This window comes from Opisthocomus hoazin, chromosome 2 (assembly GCF_030867145.1).
Source record: "Opisthocomus hoazin isolate bOpiHoa1 chromosome 2, bOpiHoa1.hap1, whole genome shotgun sequence".
NCBI classification, from domain to species: Eukaryota; Metazoa; Chordata; class Aves; order Opisthocomiformes; family Opisthocomidae; genus Opisthocomus; species Opisthocomus hoazin.
This window is the reverse complement of record NC_134415.1, coordinates 114,463,176-114,484,520: the sequence shown is the minus strand read 5'-3', so window position 1 is coordinate 114,484,520 and position 21,345 is coordinate 114,463,176. Positions and strand designations below refer to the sequence as shown.

General features: G+C 36.2%; 1 protein-coding gene across 4 annotated transcripts in view; it reads left to right on the top strand.

The window, feature by feature from the left end:
- The window catches only part of KIDINS220 (kinase D interacting substrate 220), an 81,764-nt gene that overhangs the window by 19,754 nt on the left and 40,665 nt on the right, over positions 1-21,345 (top strand). For all 4 annotated transcript variants that reach the window (XM_075414803.1, XM_075414802.1, XM_075414804.1 and 1 more), the window contains exons 7-21: positions 278-376; positions 1,321-1,518; positions 3,553-3,651; positions 5,974-6,072; positions 6,827-6,925; positions 7,887-8,064; positions 8,587-8,751; positions 10,161-10,340; positions 10,694-10,859; positions 11,779-11,930; positions 14,245-14,534; positions 15,965-16,105; positions 16,745-16,988; positions 17,157-17,245; positions 18,237-18,381. In XM_075414803.1, coding sequence (XP_075270918.1) covers positions 278-376; positions 1,321-1,518; positions 3,553-3,651; positions 5,974-6,072; positions 6,827-6,925; positions 7,887-8,064; positions 8,587-8,751; positions 10,161-10,340; positions 10,694-10,859; positions 11,779-11,930; positions 14,245-14,534; positions 15,965-16,105; positions 16,745-16,988; positions 17,157-17,245; positions 18,237-18,381 — 2,344 coding nt within the window. The remainder of the gene's footprint in view (positions 1-277; positions 377-1,320; positions 1,519-3,552; positions 3,652-5,973; positions 6,073-6,826; positions 6,926-7,886; positions 8,065-8,586; positions 8,752-10,160; positions 10,341-10,693; positions 10,860-11,778; positions 11,931-14,244; positions 14,535-15,964; positions 16,106-16,744; positions 16,989-17,156; positions 17,246-18,236; positions 18,382-21,345) is intronic.

Below are 21,345 nucleotides of genomic sequence, written 5' to 3'. Positions count from 1 at the left end.
TCCAAAGTATGCTGAAGATGGTTGTGAACGTTTCAGTGGAGCATATTTCTGTTTTCTAAGCTAGTGGAAACCTTGCTATCGTAGATTGCATAGACAAATAATTATTACTATCTACAAAGAAAAAGCTAAAATGGGTTTTCAAATGCTTGTGTTAATTCACAAGACCAAGTTACATCTTTGTAAAAATGAAAGCAATTAAATGTAGGGTGAATACTAGATTGTAGGTGATACTAAATACAGAAAGCAGTATGATAAAATGTTAAAAATGGTTTTGCAGTATGGAACCACCCCACTGGTTTGGGCAGCAAGGAAAGGTCATTTGGAGTGTGTGAGATACTTACTGCAGATGGGAGCTGATGTTGACCAAGAAGGAGCTGTAAGTAACTCTTTGTTTTCCAGTGATAAGGTGTGGGTACGTAATCTGTGTGTCCTGTTTTATTTTATAATACAAATAGCAAGAAATTCATGAAATAAGATGAAATACTGATGTTGGAGTAGGTTACTTTCCGGCTATTTGCAAACTATATGTGAGGATTATTTAAACTTCTTTGTGCCTTTTAATGAAGGTATTATGTAACTAGGGAGTTCTTTTGACAGTTGGTACACTGCTATGTAAAGTGTAAGTATTTATGAATGTAAATGAGTGTAGGTTATTGTTCTCTGAAGGTTAACGCTATCAAAATTCATTCTGTACTCAAGCCTGATACATCAAACAACTTATTCCCCAGCGCTATTTGAAAAGTGAAGCAAACACAATTGAGATACTCTTTTGAAAATAATAATGGCTGTTGTGCCTTCCCAGAAGCTGGAAATCTTCAGAAGGTTTCAGCTGCATATTGGTTTACATAAAACAGATTTTAATTTTCTTAAATACTTATTCTTAAACACTTAAAATACTTGTTAAAATAAAAAACCAAAATTGGTGAAAGTTAAGTGGAAAATTAGGACAACTTTCCGTATGCATATGATTATTTCTGAAGCTCTTCAAAAAATCTCCTTGTGAGCAGTATGGGCAGACCAGGGTGCTCTGATGATACTATGTTCCCATACAGCAAGAAAATTATTTTACCGTGCATGTGACATTCAGGAGTTAGTAAAGCTCAGATCAGTTTATTCTGTTTGCATTTGAACTGTTCTCTACTATAGTATTTAGTTTATTTTTTTTTAAAAAAGTGTAGCAAGTGCACTTTAAAACATACAACTGAAGTGACATTTGGATGGTTAAGAAAGTAGCGTCAGTGAGTGTTGTTACTTAAACTGCTGATAGAATGATGATTTCTATATTCACTGTACAATAAAATCTGTTGTTTTTCTTTAAAGAATTCTATGACTGCACTTATTGTAGCAGTGAAGGGTGGCTACACTGACTCAGTAAAAGAAATACTGAAAAGGAACCCAAATGTAAACTTAACAGATAAAGATGGAAACACGGCGTTGATGATTGCGTCAAAGGAAGGGCATACTGAAATTGTGCAGGATCTTCTTGATGCTGGAACTTATGTGAACATTCCTGATAGAGTGAGTAAATTGTCATCATAATTGTGGTTTTATATATGTAATAATAATATATATTTAAATACCCGTGTACGCAAATTAGTGGGTGCATGATTTTTCTGGCTCTCTAATTTTTCTGCCATCTAGGGGTACTTCTATGTATTGCTGTTTTTCAGCTATGTTGGTTGGCAGATGTTGCTGCGTGGAGGTATAGGGTTAACTACAGAAACTACTCTTTTCCTTTGAGATTCTTGAATTGAGTTTCCGTAGGGCACAAAAATGACTTATGGGTGTAAATTTGTTGTGTCTGGAACATAAGACTAATAGTGAACTAACCTGCAGGTTTGGGGTGGGGTTTTTGTGTGTTAATACATGTGGTAATGCTCTTAAAATTCTTAAACAACAAGGATATTATAAAAAAGAATGTATTTCATTCAGCTTCTACCTTCATCTTTTACAATGAAACTTTTCACTAGGAAACTTGTGTGTATTAGAGGAAGACTTCGGCTCTGTGTTAATGCCTCTAAATGTAACTATTGAAAGGTGCCCTGTGTGCCAGAGCTGCAATTGCATTGTTCGGTAGAGGCATGCAGTAAGGGCCGTGACTAGAGTGTGAACCTACTTGCTAGCCACTCAGGGGTTTATTTGGTTGCCTGTGTAGGTGCCTTGGACTGTCCGCAGTGTCCTCTGGATAGTTTTCAGGTTTTCCTGAAGTGCCAGAGGCAGGTTAAGCACTGCAGCCTTGGGGCTATAGGTGATAAGATACCTAAACTTAAGTGCCTCTGTCAAGATCGGGGTTTCAGTTCAGGACAGTAATATGGCTTTGAGGTTGAATTCCCAATCCCTAAATTGAATTGGGTGGGATTGCAGAGAAGAGAGGAAAACCTCCTAATGCTTGCCTCATAATTTTAAAAGTATTTTTGGGTACATTTTCCTGTATTTCAGATGTCAGCTTAGTGCATTTCTTGGGTGGTTGCATACTGAGTTCAGTGTTGTAAGTGGCAACAAATTTGATCTCGGGCACACATCAAAGCAAAACTTCAAATATTTAAGAAAATACATTGCAATCTCCCTTCCTCCCTCTTCTGTCACAAAATTCTACAACTGTCTGCATCCTTGTGCTTTTGGGAAGCATATATTATAGCTTTCAGTACAGCTGACTGTATTCCAAAAATACATCAAACAATGAGTAGTCTTAGTTTCAGATGCTAGAGTAAGTTTTGAGAAGGAAAATTTCATGGTTTACAGCCAGGTATGTAATGACCGTGATTGATAGGGGATCTGCTACTACGGAGCTTTCTAACTGAATTCCACACCTGTGATTTGGCTATACTTGTATTTTATTTTTCCTGTTTTGTCATAAAAGTAGTACTAGGTAGTTTCAGGATTTCGTTTTCTGGAATTCTGACATGTCCTTTAGTGTATTAAAATCAGAAGCCTGAAGCGGAGTTGTAACTTTGCTTTACATATACACAACTCCATTTACCGCAGGAAAATGTTTTTTTCTTTCCACCAATTTGAGATAAAATCGGCCTTTTGCTTCTTGTCTTTATAACAGCATAGTATATGTAAACAAGATAGCAGTCAAATCTGCACAAAAAAGGGATATAATTATTTTAAATTCTTGAAGATCTTTTGTCATCTGTGAAACATCTAAAGGAGACAGCCAACATTCTTATCTGATTGTAAAGAGGTTATTACTGTGAGTGGTTGGTCTTCCTGTGACTATAGAGAGCAGCTGGATTTTTTCACATTCATCATGTGGTGTTATTTTTTGAGATCGTGGTTTAAGCTGGACCTGTTTTTGGCGGATTTGTTTTGCCATAAATACATAATATTTCATCTTTTTGCAAAAAACAAAGAATGGAGTCTAGGGTTATTTCTTCTATATACCCATTTGCAGAGGTAGAAATATTTTTTGTCTTTCTTTAAAATGAGTGTAGATTTCTTAATGTAAGTAGGCATAATATTTATTTAGAGGCTATTATTTATTGTGTTGTCTTTCTTTTTGCTAAATAGTGTAAATTCATCTTCCGTTTTCTTTCATAATTTTTCTAGAGTGGAGATACAGTGCTGATTGGGGCTGTTAGAGGAGGTCATGTTGAAATTGTGAGGGCCCTGCTCCATAAATATGCTGATATAGACATCAGAGGTCAGGTGAGTACAACATGTAAATGTCAGAGTAGTTCTTAAATAGGATGTGAATTTGAGTACCAGTCTCACTGTGTTTCTGAAAACAGGGCTTTAAAAACTTGCTGAGTTTACTCTGTAGGAAACTGATTCCTATGAAACGTTAAAAATACATCATGTTGCTGTGCAGTTTTTAAGATAGAAGACATATGTAATTGTGTTTTCAGTTAATTTATATAATAGTTGAAAAGCAAAAGAAGTAAATTGAACTTACTTCATCTGCATTACTGAAGAGATTTAAAAGAATAAAATACTTTTAAAGCCCCTTAATATTGTTATTTTAATACTTAATGCTTTTAATTTAATATCAATATATTAAAATACACTACCACTTAGATTTTATCTGTTGTCAGTTCTGGTTAGCCGGTTCTTTTGCTATGCTTGGGTGGTTCTTCTTTCCTTCAGTAACTTCCTTTCTCGCATTAAGCAGTACTGTCAGTGATTTCCATGTTTCCTACCTACCCCTTCTTTCTCTTTTTGACCTTTGAGTAAGCTATTGTTTTTATTCTTCTACCGAAAACTCTCTTACTCAGCATGGTACTTGTTTTTTATCATTATATTTAGCTTGCTTTCTTTTTCTTGAAGCTATTCAAATCACTGCTTACAGGCGTTACGTGTTCTGCTGAGTTTGAACACAAAACTGTCTAGTCACTGAGAAGAGTTGGTGCCTGCTAGTGATGCAGAGCCTTTTTGCGAAGCCCAGAAGCTTTTAGTTTGGAGAGAAAGTCGTGTTTGGATCTATTCCTTTAACCCACCATTAGAAACCTGAAATTGTGTGTCTTAGCTCCTTGCTGATGCGGGTCTGATAATCTGGAGCTTTTCAGCATCATGATATGACCAAGGCAATACAGAAACAGCAAGAGGACCTAGCCTGCTCGGGGGCGAGGAAGCTTGTGACCTCTGGCAGCAGGAGGGTGTCTGCACAGCTGTTGGCGGTGGCTGATCTAGAGAACGTGTTTGTGGCCTTGGTGGTACAGCAGGGGAGAGTACCACCAGAGGAAGGTTCTGGCTGCATGCTTCAGATCTTCAGGTTAGGACCAGCAGTATCAAAATTGGTGATGAGCGCTGGCGTTTAGCAGTTTCCCTGCTGTTCGGCATCACAGCACCTGTCTGCCAGGCGGACCTGTTCCGGGGAGATTTGCTGCCTGCCCAGACCTATCATGTTCCTGAAAGATTGAAGAGTCTTGGCCAGCCTTCTGGCAACTCTGTTCCTTGCTGCTTATGCATTCATACGGACACTAGTCAGAGGAGATCTTGGGCAGATAAAATGTGAGTGTAGGGCTCTGGCAGCGAGTGTTGGGGCAGTGGAGTCTCAGGTGGTGTTCTCAGCCCTTCTGGTAAGGGGGCAAGGCCCAGCTGGGAGCGTCTGGGAGACCAGTGCCTGGCTGTGCAGTGGATTTTGCTAGTGAGGAGTCGGCTTCCTCAGGCTGGTGTCTTGTTGGAAGCCATCTGATTGAGGGACGGAGGATGTAAAACCCAGGTGACCAGAGAGGAAAGCAAGCTGAGTGACCAGGCTTGTTAAACTGTCGAGAAAGGCTTTAAACTCAGTTTGCTGTGGAGTCCACAAGTGGGAGAGGAAGAGCTGCAGATGAAAGAAGCAAGCAAGGGAGAAGGCTGCAAGGGAGACTTTGACATTCCTGCTTAGCAGCAGGTGTGTGTTCAGAGGCTTTTCTTAAATGTCTCCACACAAGTGTGCATCAAACAGGAAGGCTGCAGGTGTGGAGACTTCCCGGGATAGCATGCATCACTGGAAAGGCAAAAAAAAAAGGATGACACAAGCTGATTTGCAACTGTCAACCATTCCCCCTGGTTTGGTGGTACAGTGTATGACTGATCTGCATTCTGGTGCTTTGCGTTGACTTTCATGTCTATCTACTTTTACAGCTTTCCAGCTTGCATGGTCTGTTTTTAGGCCAGCCAACCAGTTCAGCAGTCTTATTAGACTATACTGTAAAACTGAGAACAAAATGGGAATCTTTTTTAAAGGCCTGGAAGTGGTTAGTACTTCTATGTTCTAGTAGGAGAGAAATCTTTAAACAAACAAACAAGCAAACAAAAAACCACCCCAAAACATAACCTCAAAAAAAAAAACAAAAAACCAACACAAACAAACAGTAAAGCTGCAGAGAAACATGACTTGCGTAAAAACTAAAATTTTTGCGTGCTAAAACTAAAATTTACTATATTATGTGCTGTTTTCAATATAGTATTTGTACTTTATATACAGCTTTTGAAATTAATCCAACAGAGTGAAAGTACTTGTTCACATTTAATACTCTTTTTTTTCAGGACAATAAAACTGCGTTATATTGGGCAGTTGAGAAGGGAAATGCTACGATGGTGAGGGATATCTTGCAGTGCAACCCTGATACTGAAACATGTACAAAGGTAACAATTAGAATTTTGGTTGAATTGCTTTAACACCTGTTCTGTTCTGAATTCCTGTGTGATGTTAAGAGCATAATACCAAATTCAGGTTTTGTGAAGTGGTGTTACATTGCACGCAGTAAAAAAACCCAAAAATTCTTCTGAAGTACAGAATTTATTTTCAGCGACAGTGATGTCCTCTTTGTTGATAAACATCACTTACTACTAAAACTCGATAGCAGGGAAAGTGCAGATACTTTACCTCAGCATCATTGACGTGACTAGCAAGAAGGAGTAGAAAACCAGTGCTAATGGAAACTGAGGAAAGAGGTTTCTGATACTGCTAAGCATGAAGGTTCAGACCACAGTTTACTACATGTGCAGAAATAAAAAAAACCAGAGGTAGTAGTATGTACAGGAGTGAATTATGTCTTCCATGAGTCTCTTTTCAAATAGCTTTTATTACACCTGAATGTTGTTTTTCTCTGACGCTGTTACTAACAGAAATGTATTATAACCTTCTGGTACTAACAGAATGTACTATTCTGTGATTCTGTGATTCTGTATTTTGTTCTGTGATTCTAATCGATCTAGAATACAGGGTCTGTGATATGTTTGCAATAACGTGCGCTGAAGTATTGTCTTCCACAGTAACATATGTAATTAAAAAATTATCTTCAACGTTTTTGGCTTGATTTGTTATGCTATCACTACTTTTTGGTTTTTTTGAACATGCAGAGAAGATCTTTTTATTAGGCCTGCTTTTCCCTTTTAGGACGGAGAAACACCGCTTATAAAAGCAACCAAGATGAGAAATATTGAAATAGTAGAGCTTCTTCTGGATAAAGGAGCTAAGGTCTCTGCGGTAGACAAGGTAGATATTATTTGTTTGCTACTTTAGTATATTTAATCAGTTTAGTGTTGTAGCAGATTTTTGTATTTAGCTGTCAAGGCTAATACAGAAAGAGAGCTTCCCATATGCTTAAAATTAAATAGACCGTAATATTTAAATACTTAGTCTCCATGTGCTTAATAATTAAATAGATCCGAATGCTTAAAATATAAATTAGTTCCCACCATTAATATATTCATTTTGTTTGTTTGTTTGTATTAGAGTGATTTTAGTAATACGAAAAGAAAAAATTCCAGGTCGGGAATAAAAATTTCACAGATAAGAATACTAATTCTTAGTACACTTGAAAAAGAGCATAGAGAATGGGTGTTATTTGTCACTGATGTTTGCTTTTCATTGATAGACATTAAACTAAGCAATGCCAAGGACAAAGACAACAGTTTGTTGCTGTCCTTGTATGCGTTGCCCACTTCAACTGTAAACCTTTTAAATACGGGAACATATATTTGATACTTTTTTAATCTCTTAGGTTATATTTAGGGCAAATAAGTAATGATTTTGATGTGATGTAGTAAGGAGACTTACCAGAAAGCTTTTTGGAGAATTCTGAGCAGACATTGAAATAAATCTAAGAAGCAGTATCTCTTGTTGCAAACCAGTCTCTGAATTTGCTAGTAGACACTTTTTTCTAAATAGAGACTACAGTTTTCATGAACCTTAAGATATTACTATAAACATTTAATAAAGAAGATAATGCCTTACGTTTAGCGTTATAAGAACTGCCTTTTCACGTGTCTTTTCTGAAACTTTTATAATTCTTTCTTGAGGGGAAAAAATGCATACTGTAAGGCATTAATGCTGTTGAGAATTCCTTAAGATGTATTTCAAGTAAATAACACATCTGAAGCAATGTGGAACATACAGTCTGTTTATAATCTTAGGAATTCATGTTAGATATTACTAGTTTTTCACTTAATTGCAGAAAGGAGATACTCCACTTCATATTGCCATTCGTGGAAGAAGCCGTAAACTTGCTGAATTACTCTTAAGAAATCCAAAAGATGGCAGATTGCTTTATAGACCCAACAAAACAGGAGAAACACCTTACAATATTGACTGTAGCCACCAGAAGAGTATTCTAACGCAGATATTTGGAGCCAGTAAGTATAAGTATTTGGTTTTGTATTTTTTTATCACTTATATAGTGAGAATCCAGTTTGTTCAGTTCTGTATTGAAAAGTGGTAACCATTTAACCATTGCAACTAATGGGAGAGCTTTAAAAAAACATCACTTGGCAAAAAAATTCATCATTCTAAAAGCCCAGCAAAGCTTAAATGTACTTTTTATTTTAAACTTTTGACATTGGATACTGTGCGACTTCTGTTTATCGTTTTGTTTTTACTTAGATCTTGCTTGTGTGGGAATTATTTTCTTTGATTTGCTGTGATTTGGGATTTTGTTTGAGTCTTTTGTGGTAAGCTCTGATAATTTTGGTAATTATATAATGTTTACGTGGTTTATTTAAAATTCCTTTGAACAAGAATGTACCAATAATGGCAGGTGTTATATGGGAGGAGTATAGATACACAGTAGGCAAACCTGTCAGGATTTTATGTATGAAAATTGTCAAATTGAGACATTTCTTAAAGTAAAGTTCTGTAACATAACATTCATATTACAGGACACTTGTCTCCCACGGAATCCGATGGTGACATGCTGGGTTACGATCTGTACAGCAGTGCTTTGGCTGATATTCTGAGTGAACCAACCATGCAGCCACCTATCTGTGTAGGCTTGTATGCACAGTGGGGAAGTGGAAAATCTTTCCTTCTCAAGAAACTTGAAGGTAAAAGCTGATTCACCCTTTTCTGTAGGCTCAGGTCTATGAGAAATGTCACATGGGAGTCACTAGTTCTTGCGACAGCTGTTGGTCCATGCAATGTTGTATCCAGTCTCTGTTTCTGTAATGAAATGATTTAAATTTTATTGTGGTCAGTTCATCCAGAGGTTGTTTTGTTCATTTATACATGTCAAGACAGTCTTTAATTATTGCTGTCTGTTGTCCTGTGGGTTTCCTGCAGCAGTGAATCTGCCCCTTTAGGTACTGCTGAAAGTATGGCTGCTGAAATATGCCTTGCTGGGGGTGTTTGTGTGTCAAATCAGGTTTGGATCTCTTTTGATGCAGTGTTTATTTATTGTGCTTCCTGTGTGTCATTATATTTTTTTTTTTTTGAAGTTTAAGAACAAATTTCAGGCTATTAATATTTTTTTCTCTGTAGTATATTTTTTCTGCATCTAATTTTCTTCCGCTTTCCCCTTATTTACTTTGAGCTTCTTGAACTTTCTGATATGACAGAGGAAAGCAAATGCAGTATAGGAAGAGAGTCAATGTTTTTCACAGAGGAAGTAGGCATCTTATTTACAGGTTTAGCTTTTTCTGACAAAGGATGTTTTTCTGAGATGTTTCATTATAATTTTAAATACTTTTACCAGTCTTGATATTTCATACTTTCACCGATTTCTGTGTTTTTGAATGCTTATGCATTAGTCAAAGTGGAGTCTCAGCATTCGTTCTGTTCATCTCGTGCCCCATGTCATAAGCAAAAAACGATGTGCATTTTTGACTGTGATGTTTATTGTTGATGAGCTCTTATGTTTTTTATAATGCTTTTTCAGTGTTTTCTTCTGTTCACCATTCATCTTTTTAGTCTGGATTGTGTATTTGAATGTAATGTTTCTTAAGCAATAGATCTTAAACAAGTTTCTTCAGGAATTCCTGTTTTAGTAAATATGAATCAACAAACAGATATAAATACTGAAGCTTTTACATTGTACTGTTATGTTTGACTATTTGAAGAACGTGATCCAGATTTCAATGATGGAGATTTTGGGTGTTGGTTTTTTTTTTTTTTTTTGACAGACAGGGTGGATTTATTTTTCTTGGTGTCATAAAATAATGCTTTAAGCTTTGGAAGGAGGATAGGAAATGACATAGCTTTTCTAAAAGTCTGCAGCAGACAGTGCACGTAGTATGTGTTTAAATAGTTTCATTCATCGCATGGGTGAAAACTGAAGAGTTTTGCACTGATGTTTGAAGAATTCAAATATAATTGTCCTTTTTTTTGGGTCAATAATAGGGAAAAGTTACACAGAGTAGTGAAAAAGTCTTTTCAAAGATGATCATTATAATATCTTTTTTGCTTTCTGTTCTAGAATGATTTATCACGTTAACTAGTCTTTGTCTTTTTGTTTTAGATGAAATGAAGACTTTTGCAGGACAGCAGATCGAACCTCTGTTTCAGTTCTCCTGGCTTATTGTATTCCTTACACTTCTGCTGTGCGGAGGTTTGGGCTTATTGCTTGCTTTCACAGTGGATGCAAAGCTTGGAATAGCAGTGTCACTCAGCTTATTAGCAGTTCTCTACATTTTCTTTAGTAAGTCTTATTTTATATGAATTTTGTGAGGGTTTTTATTGTTCTGCAGACATGCTTTATGATTCAGAAAAAGTACTAAATATTTTTGTAGGAAATGGGAACCCTTCAGACCCTTTCCTTTTGTTTTGCATATAGTTTGTAAGAGGGAATTCTTGAAAACAAGGAGGAATTTTTGTATATTAACTTCATTTTGTTACACTTACCATTCTCGTTTTTAGCCATAACTGTTAAAAATTCATTCAACTCCTTTTACACAACTTCATGACTTATCTGTTCAGACTTCATGGTTCTTTCAGTTCTGAATGCGGACTAAAATATAGCTATAACATATTTTTAAATTTTTAATATTTTAGCTGTAATTTACTTTGGTGGCCGAAGAGAAGGCGAGAGCTGGAACTGGGCCTGGGTGTTAAGCACAAGGTTGGCAAGACATATTGGGTACTTGGAGTTGCTTCTCAAACTTATGTTTGTGAACCCACCAGAGTTACCAGAGCAAACCACTAAAGCTTTACCTGTCAGGTTAGTTATTTCATTTATTTACTTCTGAATGAATAATTCAGGTTCACTCTGATACTTTCCAAACTGTGAGTGTTAATGTGTGTGGTGATCTTCCTATGAAAAGCTGTTGAGATTCCTGTCTGAAAAACAGCCCTAGAAGATCATGCAGTTAAATTTTTCAGTGTGACGAAGGTAGTAGTGCTGTCAAGAAAAGCTCTGTGCCAAAGTCGGTGAAGGTTACTGCTTTTTAGTATTACGGGCTTTGACTAGCATACTAATAAAAATTTGTAACAGATAAAATAAGATTTAATTTTCTGGTGTAGCTTACTGTGTATTACATTTAGTGCTCGTTTCACTGATTACTTCTGTTAAGGTTTCTTTTTTCTTTTCCCTTTTTTATTTTGATGTAGAGCATCAGACTGCTGAAAACTTCTGGTTTACTCGAAAGTGAGACAATTTATGCCATGTGTTGTATAACTTTGTTGACTCCTGTTGTTTAGAGGCTTGTATTTTAGCCTCATGGTGCTTTTATGTGATCTTGTTCTTGTGTATTTTTAATTCTCCATAAATATTTGAAAATAGCTCAGAATACAATTTTTTAAGTATTTGTCAATATTATGTTTTGGCATCATAAAGATCTTTTTATGTTTTTGCTGCGGTCTAAGGAGCCATGAGTGGTGTGATCACTTTATGTTTTTAAATAATCAAGTTTTGGAATAGGAAGTGGGGCAAAGAGGAGGTTGATAACAGAAGGAATGAAGAAATGACTTCTTAAATTCCATGTAGAGTTTTAAAAAAATAAAATATTGAAGTATTTTACATTTCATACCATTTGAAAAAACTTTCAGCTGCAGGACATGCAGGAAGATTTTTGTTTTGCTTGCCAGAAAATATTTAAAACTTTCTAAAGTATACAAAATACATATTTTTTGTTTTTCAGATTTTTGTTTACGGACTACAATAGACTGTCCAGTGTAGGTGGAGAAACTTCATTGGCTGAGATGATTGCTACCCTCTCTGATGCATGTGAAAGGGAATTTGGTTTCTTAGCAACAAGGCTATTTCGAGTTTTCAAGACAGAAGATACACAAGGTTTTTATTACCTGAATGACATTTCCGATTATTCCATTTCAATGCACTGTTATCAGAGGTTCTGTTTTTCACATTAGAAGCTCTTTTTAGAAACTGTTGTAGCCATGCAGAAGTTCATACAGAAGGGGAAACTTCATGTTATTTTGGAGAGAAAAATGCCCTGTTTTCTTTGCTCATCTTGATTTTATGAATATCATAATGGAGTATCTTCTGTGAAGTATAGTTTTCAGAAGTGTCAATGGAAATGTGTATTTATATTGCATCCTTTTAGATGCAGCATGGTATTTTTCTGTACGATTAAGTCTTTATGTTGGGTCAGATAAAGGGAAAAGTATACTTCTGTGTATTTCTAAGAGAAGTTTTTGTTTAGTTTAATAGATTTTAATTCAGAGCTTTTATGAGCGATCACAACTTATTCTTGGACATAATAAATGTATAGAACATGTTGGTCCAAAGCAACAAATTGGTGTGATCAGTGCTGATAAGATGGGACGAAATATTCCTACTTGATATAAATGCAACAGACTTTTTTCTTCTGTCCCATCTGTAGATTTCTGAAAAAAATATGCAGAACAGTATGGTATTGTGAAGAAAAGGAGTTCTTGAGGGTACCTTTCAATTCATAGAGGACTTATTTCTACTTTGAGCTTAGTTTCAGTCAGTTACTTCTCATTTCATTTTGACCTTGACCACAAATTGAGGAATCTGTTAGATGCTGTTTCACAAGATGAGATGTTTAGACTCTTCTGCCTTGCAGAGGGTGGAAAAAACCACACTATGTGCTGAATGCAACTCTCAGGTTCACTGAATGTTCTTTATCAAAGTGATATGTGGGATTTTTCACTTTTATTGCCATATTAGACATTCTGCAGTTCTTCTTCTTAACCTCAGTGAAACAGCTTTCATGACGCTGTAATTTCTCCCAATATTCACTTGAGAATGGCACTGACTTCTGATTATTTGCAGTAATCTTCCTTTCCCCTTCATTTGTAATCTTACATTTCTCTTGTATTCCTTGGCTCTGTTGCCTTCCTTTTGCTCTTCTCAATTATCTAATTTTTTTTAATTTTGTCTGTTTGATGATCTTGCACATCTTCTCCTTGTCTGCACATATTCGTAGGTCTAGGGTCGTAGCTTTCTTGTCTCTAGATGTTCATAGAAATTGCATATAGGTTTCTTTTTAGTCTCCTGTGTCTTTAATTTTTGTTGTCTGTAAACTTGCAGACTATTCAATTGCTGTTTCATTGTTGAAGATTCCTAAGTCTCTCCCTAATCCAGTTATGTCTCTTTCTAGCTACAGGAAGCTTACATCCCTACTTCAAAATGTCTAGAACTGCGTCTAATTATAACTGAACTGTTACTCTTCTCTTCTTGCCTCTTGTCATTATGCATTGCTGTTGCTTTGTCCTGCATTACAATCCTATCTGTCGTGTATGTCAGTAATGTGAAAGACCTTTGCAGCTCATACCCCAGTCTAGAATATCATACCCGGGTCGTGTATAAACCTTGGATATTCTTTCCGCCTAGCATATTTAAAATCTAATTTTTCCATTCCAGTTCAAATACTGATTTTTAACTGTCGTCATTTTGCATCAGATTATTACTATGTTCTGGTTTTTGGCACTGGTAAGTGTTGAATTTCTCTGCTTGTACAGATTCCAAAGGCAGAGGTTGCTACTTTAGACAAAAACTCTGATCATTGCTTTAGCTGTGGTAACCTCCAGCTGTGATACTCCCTTGCCTCTTGTCAATCCAGTTGAAATCACCTAGTTTATATTCTCTTCTGAAGCCCTTGTGGTCTGCTCAAACCTTACATAGTGCTGTCCTCTCTTGTTTGTGTATGATTTAGCACACAAGAAAGGATAGTCTTGGGTTGTAGCCTGCAATTTTGATGTAGTTCTCCAGTGGCACCATTACTATTAGATCATCATGTAAATACCATGTTTTGGTTTAAAACCAGTAATTACCATACTGCGTTCCTAGGATTTAGTTGCATAAATATAGTTTACTGAGAGATGGCACAAAAGGGACGATACCAATGATCTGGAATGTATTTAATAATGAGCATTTCCATCCATTGTGGATTTTTTGAAACAAGTGAAATGAAGCACAGAGATTCCTTTAATCTTCGGTTTATGATTTCCAACAATTTTGGCAAATTTTTGGTGATTTTTTTTTCACGTGTTTGAATGCTAACACTGCTGTAGCCTTTTGTGCAAGGTAGTGTTTTATGGAAAGTATGCAAGTTGTAGACTTTGTAGTCACGTGTAGTTACATTTTACATGCATTTTAACAGCACATATTTGTTTTCTAGGTAAAAAGAAATGGAAGAAAACTTGCTGTCTCCCATCCTTTGTGATTTTCTTGTTCATATTGTCTTGCGTTGTTTCTGCGATTGCCCTGCTGGCTATTTTTAATGTAGAACCAGCCAACATGACAGTGAATGTTATTCTTATATCGGTTACCTGTGTTGTTGGTTTGGCCTTTATATTGAATTGTCGCACGTGGTGGCAAGTGATGGATTCAGTTTTGAATTCTCAAAGAAAACGTCTTCACAATGCTGCCTCCAAGCTTCACAAGTTGAAAAGCGAGGGGTTCATGAAGGTAAGCATTTATATGAACTAGCCATTAAAAGAATTGAAACAAAGAGCCAAACCTGTAGCCTTCTTAAGATGGAGTGCCATTTATTTAATCAGGCCAAGTCTTGCAACGTTAGAATGAGCCTTGGTGAGTTTTCGCTGAAGGGAACACTTCTGTTCCACTGGTAATTATGCTTAGTGTATGAGATCTGTCTTTTCAACCAGGAATGTTAAATTTGGATTAAGCTTTCAGTTTCTAATTTTATTTTTGCTGGGAGGAAGGTACTAGGAAAACAGTTGTTCTAAATCATCAGTATTTAGTCAAAGCTTACTTTAGATCATAAGATTAGAAAGAATAACTTCTAAAATATTCTGAAGGTGAAAAACCAAGCCTAACTTCACCTGTCTGCAAGACCTCTTTGCTAAGAAAGGAATGATAACACTGAAAAAACATTCCAAAGCAGTTCACACATTTCACAGAAAATCGTAGAAAATACTATTGGTTTGCTGGGCTGCATCTAAACTGAAAAAAATGTACCCATCAGGCAGTCATCAAATATCCTGTATGCTCCTATTTGAAGATAAACTTTAGCTTCATGATGGTTACCTCCGAGAGATTACAGTTAATACATTTTATAACAATATATTGTGCAAATATTTCTGTAGCACAGACGACCTTGGCTGTGTCTTGCTACTGTGTTTCCTGACGGTTGTTTTCTGAATGGTATTTGTTGGGCATTACTTCAGCCATTTACGAATTAGGTTCACCCTTTGCAGTCAAAGGAGAGAAGTGGGTATTACCAGAGATTTATTCATATGACTTATGTCATTTTAATGTGCGTATTCAAGATGAATCTAGTGGTGAATAAGTCAGTTTTTAATGTCTTAACTGTTAGTTGCTGAAATTAGGGCAGATGAATTCCACCTTTGTTTCTGTATTAGGGGTCGTTGCTAAACGTGTAGCTTAATGTTGAAAAACTTAAAAAATCTTTAGATTGCATATCCTGACTAGGAATAACTGAGCATTAGAGTAATAGCATAATTTGGTTGGCTGGAAGGCAGGTAGAAAATTTTAGTGTACATTTTATGCAAAGCAATTTTTAAGGTTTAGCTGAAGCTACAAATACTTGTTAGTTTACTCGTGAAATGCAGATTTACAGTGCATAAAGATTACTTTCTTTTAAAACAATGTTGTAATGGAATTTAACTAATGATAGTTTTTTACTTTAAAGTGGAATATGCGGTTCTGCTGAATGTTTTTGCACAAATAGGAAATTAAAATTTTGAAGTGACATTTTAGGACTTTTGCTTTGGGTATTTGGAAGTGTTTATTTTTGTAATCTTATTGAAGTATTTTTGGGACAAGTAGGAATCTGCAAAAGGAGTTATGTGCATTTTTGTGAGTTTGAATTATTACAGAGATATCTCTTCCTTCTTTTTTTTGTTTTTTTATAGGTTTTGAAATGTGAAGTGGAACTGATGGCCAAAATGGCAAAAACCATTGACGGCTTCACTCAGAACCAGACAAGGCTTGTTGTAATTATTGATGGATTGGATGCTTGTGAACAGGACAAAGTTTTGCAGATGCTGGATACTGTGAGTTGGATCATTTTATAAAGATGATCTCTGGATCATCTGGGCGATCTCTTACACAGATGAGCTCAGATACATATGGTTGTTGTGTATTTTTGGTAGAAGGCAGGCATGTATACAGTCTGTGTGTTGTCTTTTGATGTTTGTGTACATTGGAGTAACTGTAATACAAAGTGTGATGGGTTTTAAAAGCTGAAAATTAAATCCCAGTAGGACTGTCCATGTTAATACTTGTGAAAAGTTTTGAAATAATCAGATAGAAGTTATTGAAAATTAATATCCTGTTGAAACAAACTTAAAAAGTTTGGAGGGTTTTTCATACTTATTTCAAAATACTTTAGATTAAAAAATGCTTAAATGCTAAATATTTGGAGGGGTTAGTACGTTACTGCATGATACCTTCTTGGCGGTGACTTCTGCTGTAGCTGCTTCTGCTAATTAGTCAAATATGCTTATTTCTAACTGTGGATAAGTTCCTGACATTAGATGTGTCGTATTGAAGAAACTGGCATCTCTATACATCTCTTATCCATGCAAGTTTGACTCAAACAGAATGAATATAAAATACAGAGTGAGGCATTCAAATGATCCACATTTACTATTAATTATTATTAACAAGGTGTACTGTCTGCTTTTTTACAGGTGCGAGTCTTGTTTTCAAAAGGCCCATTTATTGCTATTTTTGCAAGTGACCCACACATTATTATAAAGGCTATTAACCAGAATCTCAACAGTGTTCTACGTGATTCAAACATAAATGGGCATGATTACATGAGAAACATAGTCCATTTGCCCGTTTTTCTGAATAGCCGAGGGCTTAGTAATGCAAAAAAACTGATGGTAGCTTCGACAACCAATGGGGATATTCCTTACACAGATAACACAGGTAAGGTTGTGCAGGAGGATGATCTGTAAGTTACAAAACCAGTGTTCCAAACATCTGTTTTTTGGAACAAACTATTTAAAAAATTGGTAGATCATTAGTGTTATTTTAGACATCAGTCAAATGTATATGAACGGAGAAAATGTCTGCCTTTTGTTTTCCTTTCCGTAGGATTGCACGAAGAGGTTGACAGGAGAGTTTCTCAGAACAGTCTTGGAGACGTGGCCAAACTTGGTAGCAAAACTGCTCTCAATAGGCGGGTGAGAGAGATTTTTAGACTAAGTAGAGATACTGGTAATGCCTTTTTTCTTTTCTATTGTTTTATTTTTGCTTTCGCTTTTTTAATGATGTCAACTTGGAAGACTTGCCAAACTATTCTTATGAAATTAATATAAATGATCCGCATAGGAAAATAACTTTTTTTAATCATTAGACTGATGCTCTGTCAAAGAGGGAGAAGTTTGCTTGCTCACCCAAGTGTTCTTTTCCACAAATACTTAAGTTCATCTCTCTGAATGCGAAGATGGTACCGCATACTGGTAGTAGCTATGATCTATGTATGTATGTATATTTTGGATTTTTGTGTATAGGCCCATTATCACTTGATCGCAGGATGCTGCAACAAGAGGCAGTAATTTAGCAAATCAAGGAATTTAGAATATGATAGTACTAGACTTTTACTGAAACATGTCCACCACACTTTCCTGCTTTTGGTTCTGTTTTTCCATCTTTATGTAAAATCAGAAAGCAGTTGAATAAAAGGTATCTAGGAAGTAGTGAAAAGTAATGCAGAATCTGAAGATTCTGAGGTTTTTGAGCTGCCACGGGTAGAGACTTGGGGAGTTTTGTAGCAGACGAACATGATGTTTGCTTTAATTTTAAAATGTAGTTAGTAAATCAATGGCATTAACTTTTTGTAGAGACAGTAGGAAATTGTGGTGGCACTGCTGAAATTAGTAACCTTTTTACAAAATATCTCACTGTGTCACTACTTTGCCCTCTCAGAATTGGCATGGAAGTAACATGTGTAACTCTTACCAGTTCTTGGCTTGTATGGCAATCATGTTCAACTGTTACACAGCTAAATCAGAATTAAATTCTGGTAAACATTTTTATGGTATTTCATGTCAACCTTGCAGACACATATTCACAAAGTTTCTAACTTTCTAATTAAGTAAAACTGAAGTATTTCAAATTAATTGAAGTTTTTTATACTAATCAGTATTCCTTGCTTTTTTCTATCCTTACTAGGATACTTACCGAAGACGCCAGATGCAACGTACCATTACTCGCCAAATGTCTTTTGATTTGACCAAGCTGTTGGTTACAGAGGATTGGTTCAGTGATATCAGTCCTCAGACCATGAGAAGATTGCTAAATATTGTTTCAGTGACAGGTAAGTGTGGCGCATTTGTGTACAGTAAATGGTATTGTGTTTTGGTTGCTTGTGGTTACACTCAGACTTTTCAGTGTGTAAACTAAATTTAACAAGTCAGTCCATGTGTGATTTTGAAAATCCTTCTGAAGCAGACTTTCTAGAGTGCAAGCAAAGATTATAGACTATTCTACGTAGAATTAAAAAGAAAATTAATGTTTGTTTGTTTCATTGATTCTGTTGGGAGGCAAACAATTCTAGTCTACATATTTAGGAATTTTTTCATTTTCTAATCTTGAAATGAGATAATAAAATACATTTTTCAATTTCATAATACTCTAATGTGAACAAAGCTCATAGTGCAGGTGTCTCAAAAGGTAAACTGCGAGGCAAAACCAGATATGTATCCTTTATGTTTTTACTATGGGTATTTGGAGTCCTTTTCCCCTAAATGGCTTTCTGGGGCTGATGAAAAGCACTTTATGACCTGTTTTCCTTCAACAGAACACAATTAAGACATTGGTATCTTTGAGGTTTAAAAACTGGAGACAACTGGAAAAGGACTTACAGAAGTCTAATAACATCATGTTTCATGTAGTAAGTGAATGGGGAATGATTATTTACTGTCTCTTCTGTTACAGACACCAAAAGGCACTGAGTAGCCTTATAGCTAACTGGTTCAGAACAAACAAATTGTGGCATTTTTCAAATGTGTATAGTTAAGTGCATAATTCTGCAACAGTATCATACGGATGAGGGAAGCTTACATGTATTCAGAAACAACTAAGTACCTGAAAAGTAAAATTCATCCAGTAATAATAGAAAGAAAGCAATGAACCACCAGGGGCTGGAATCACAAAAGAGAATATTATTTTTCCCCAGGTTCTGAAGCTTTTACATAAGCATTTGCTGTTGTACAGTATGAGGCTTTCTGGGCAACATGGATCTTTACTCAGAATTGGCTTGATCTTTTCTCCAGCATAATTTTTACTAGTTAGGCTTGGGCTTAATTTCGGTATCCTTAATTGATGTGAAAGCCCATACCAGTGTTTTCAAAGGATCCAATTTCATGTTTTCTCTTGTTCCAGGCTTTGTATTCTGAATATTTATGATAGAATGTGGACCCTGGTAGGAAACTGCCATTATTCACCAGGTGCTAGTGAAACACTTTTTTACTGCGAGGGTGACTAAGCACTGAAACAGGTTGCCCAGGAGGGTTGTGGAGCCTCCATTCTTGGAGGTACTTGGAAGCTGTCTGGACACAGTCCTGGGCATCTCGCTCTGGGTGGCCCTGCTTGAGCAGGGTGAGTTGGACCAGATGACCTCTGGAGGTCCCTTCCAACCTCAAACGTTCTGGGATTCTGTGAAACAAATAATGTTAACAGTTTCTAGGACTAACTGGAAAACGTAAGGAATTCACGGATGTGTCAAATGTATTGTCTTTAATACTTAAAAATATTTTAGTACTATGTAGCATGCATATTTAGTATATTAAGTTAGATTCATTAGGTAAGATAGGAGATACAATGTTATGTTAAATGACCTTTGTCATTTCTAGAAATATGACCTGTGTCTTTCTACGATAACATTTAATGCTTAAGTAAAAAATCTTCTTAAATTTCCAGTGAGGTCTGGATCATTTGAGAATTTTAGGAAGAAGACTTTTACAGATACAGGAGTATCACAGTTGCCTGCAGGCATATCAAGGATGGGTTCAACAGATTTGGCATGAAATTCTGCGTTGGGTGGTTGTAGCCATATTGCCTACACTGTGTGCAGTTCAGAAATCGGCCTGTCTCTATTGCACAGCACATAGCTGGAACCAAGAAACCTGCTGCGACCATCTTGGGTCTCGTTTAGGGTGTTTGCTTTACCAATAGGTGCACAGAGTGATTATACAGGCCCGAACTGAACTGATTCTTGCTGATCCATTTGGTTGCAGAAACCCGCTTACAGCAATATCAGCGCTGCATCCACTGCCCAACTTAACGTTGCATTTGAGAGTAGGTGCTTCCTGCATGTCACCGGTCGGTGGAGCTGGTTCAGGTCTGGTGCAGTGCCGAGGTGATCGTCGCAGTGGGCAGTGTGATACAAGGACACAGCTGGATGTCTCTGAGCTGAGGCTCAGCTCTGTCGAACCAGCTGGGGTGACACAGAGGGCTTGGCTGTCTCTGCCATTCCGTTCCCAGTGCTTGCATAGTTTGGATTGTCCTAATTTACCTTCACTCAGGTTATGAAGAATTAAATGTAAATACCGTTCTAGATTAAGTAAAATAACCCATGGCTTATTTTCTAGTCCATTAACTTAATGCTAGTGTAATTAATAGAAGAGTGTTAATATTTCATTTGCCCCATTTTTCCCTTGCCTTCCCCCTTTTTAGTGGTAATTCATGTGTGACAACGGACCTGAAATTCTGAGCTAATCTTTTAAGTAAACGTGCAAGTCTCTTAGCATTGTCATTACAATTTGTAGCATGAAATACGTGGTTTTGGCAAATTATAGTACAGATGTGGAAGTATAACGAAATCACAAAGTGTTTGTTGTAAAACCTAACAAACAAAAAAAACCTGCAAAAGCACTTTTAGTGTACTATAATCTGTGGTTATATATGATGATTTTCTGAACAGCTTCATGAGCAGAGCCTTCAGGCTGTAAGTTATACGCTGTCATCAATATTAATGATTCAGTTCTAGAAAACTTACTAAAACTTGAAATGCATAAACTGTAGCAATAATTTTTTCTGGTTTTTAAAATTAACTTTATTTATAATTCATACTTTGCCTGAATAACTTAAAACAGTCTTTTGTTTATAGCTTTCAGTTTTATTTTATTGGCTATTGAAGATGGCAGTTGTATGCTTAACTTCTTTTGGCCGTATTTCATATGCCAGTGCGCAGAAGATCTTTCACACTATTAGCATGATTTTTATGTTTAAATAGAGAAATTAATGCTGTGTGAAATTCTCTGCTGAGTTTTGTTAAAGT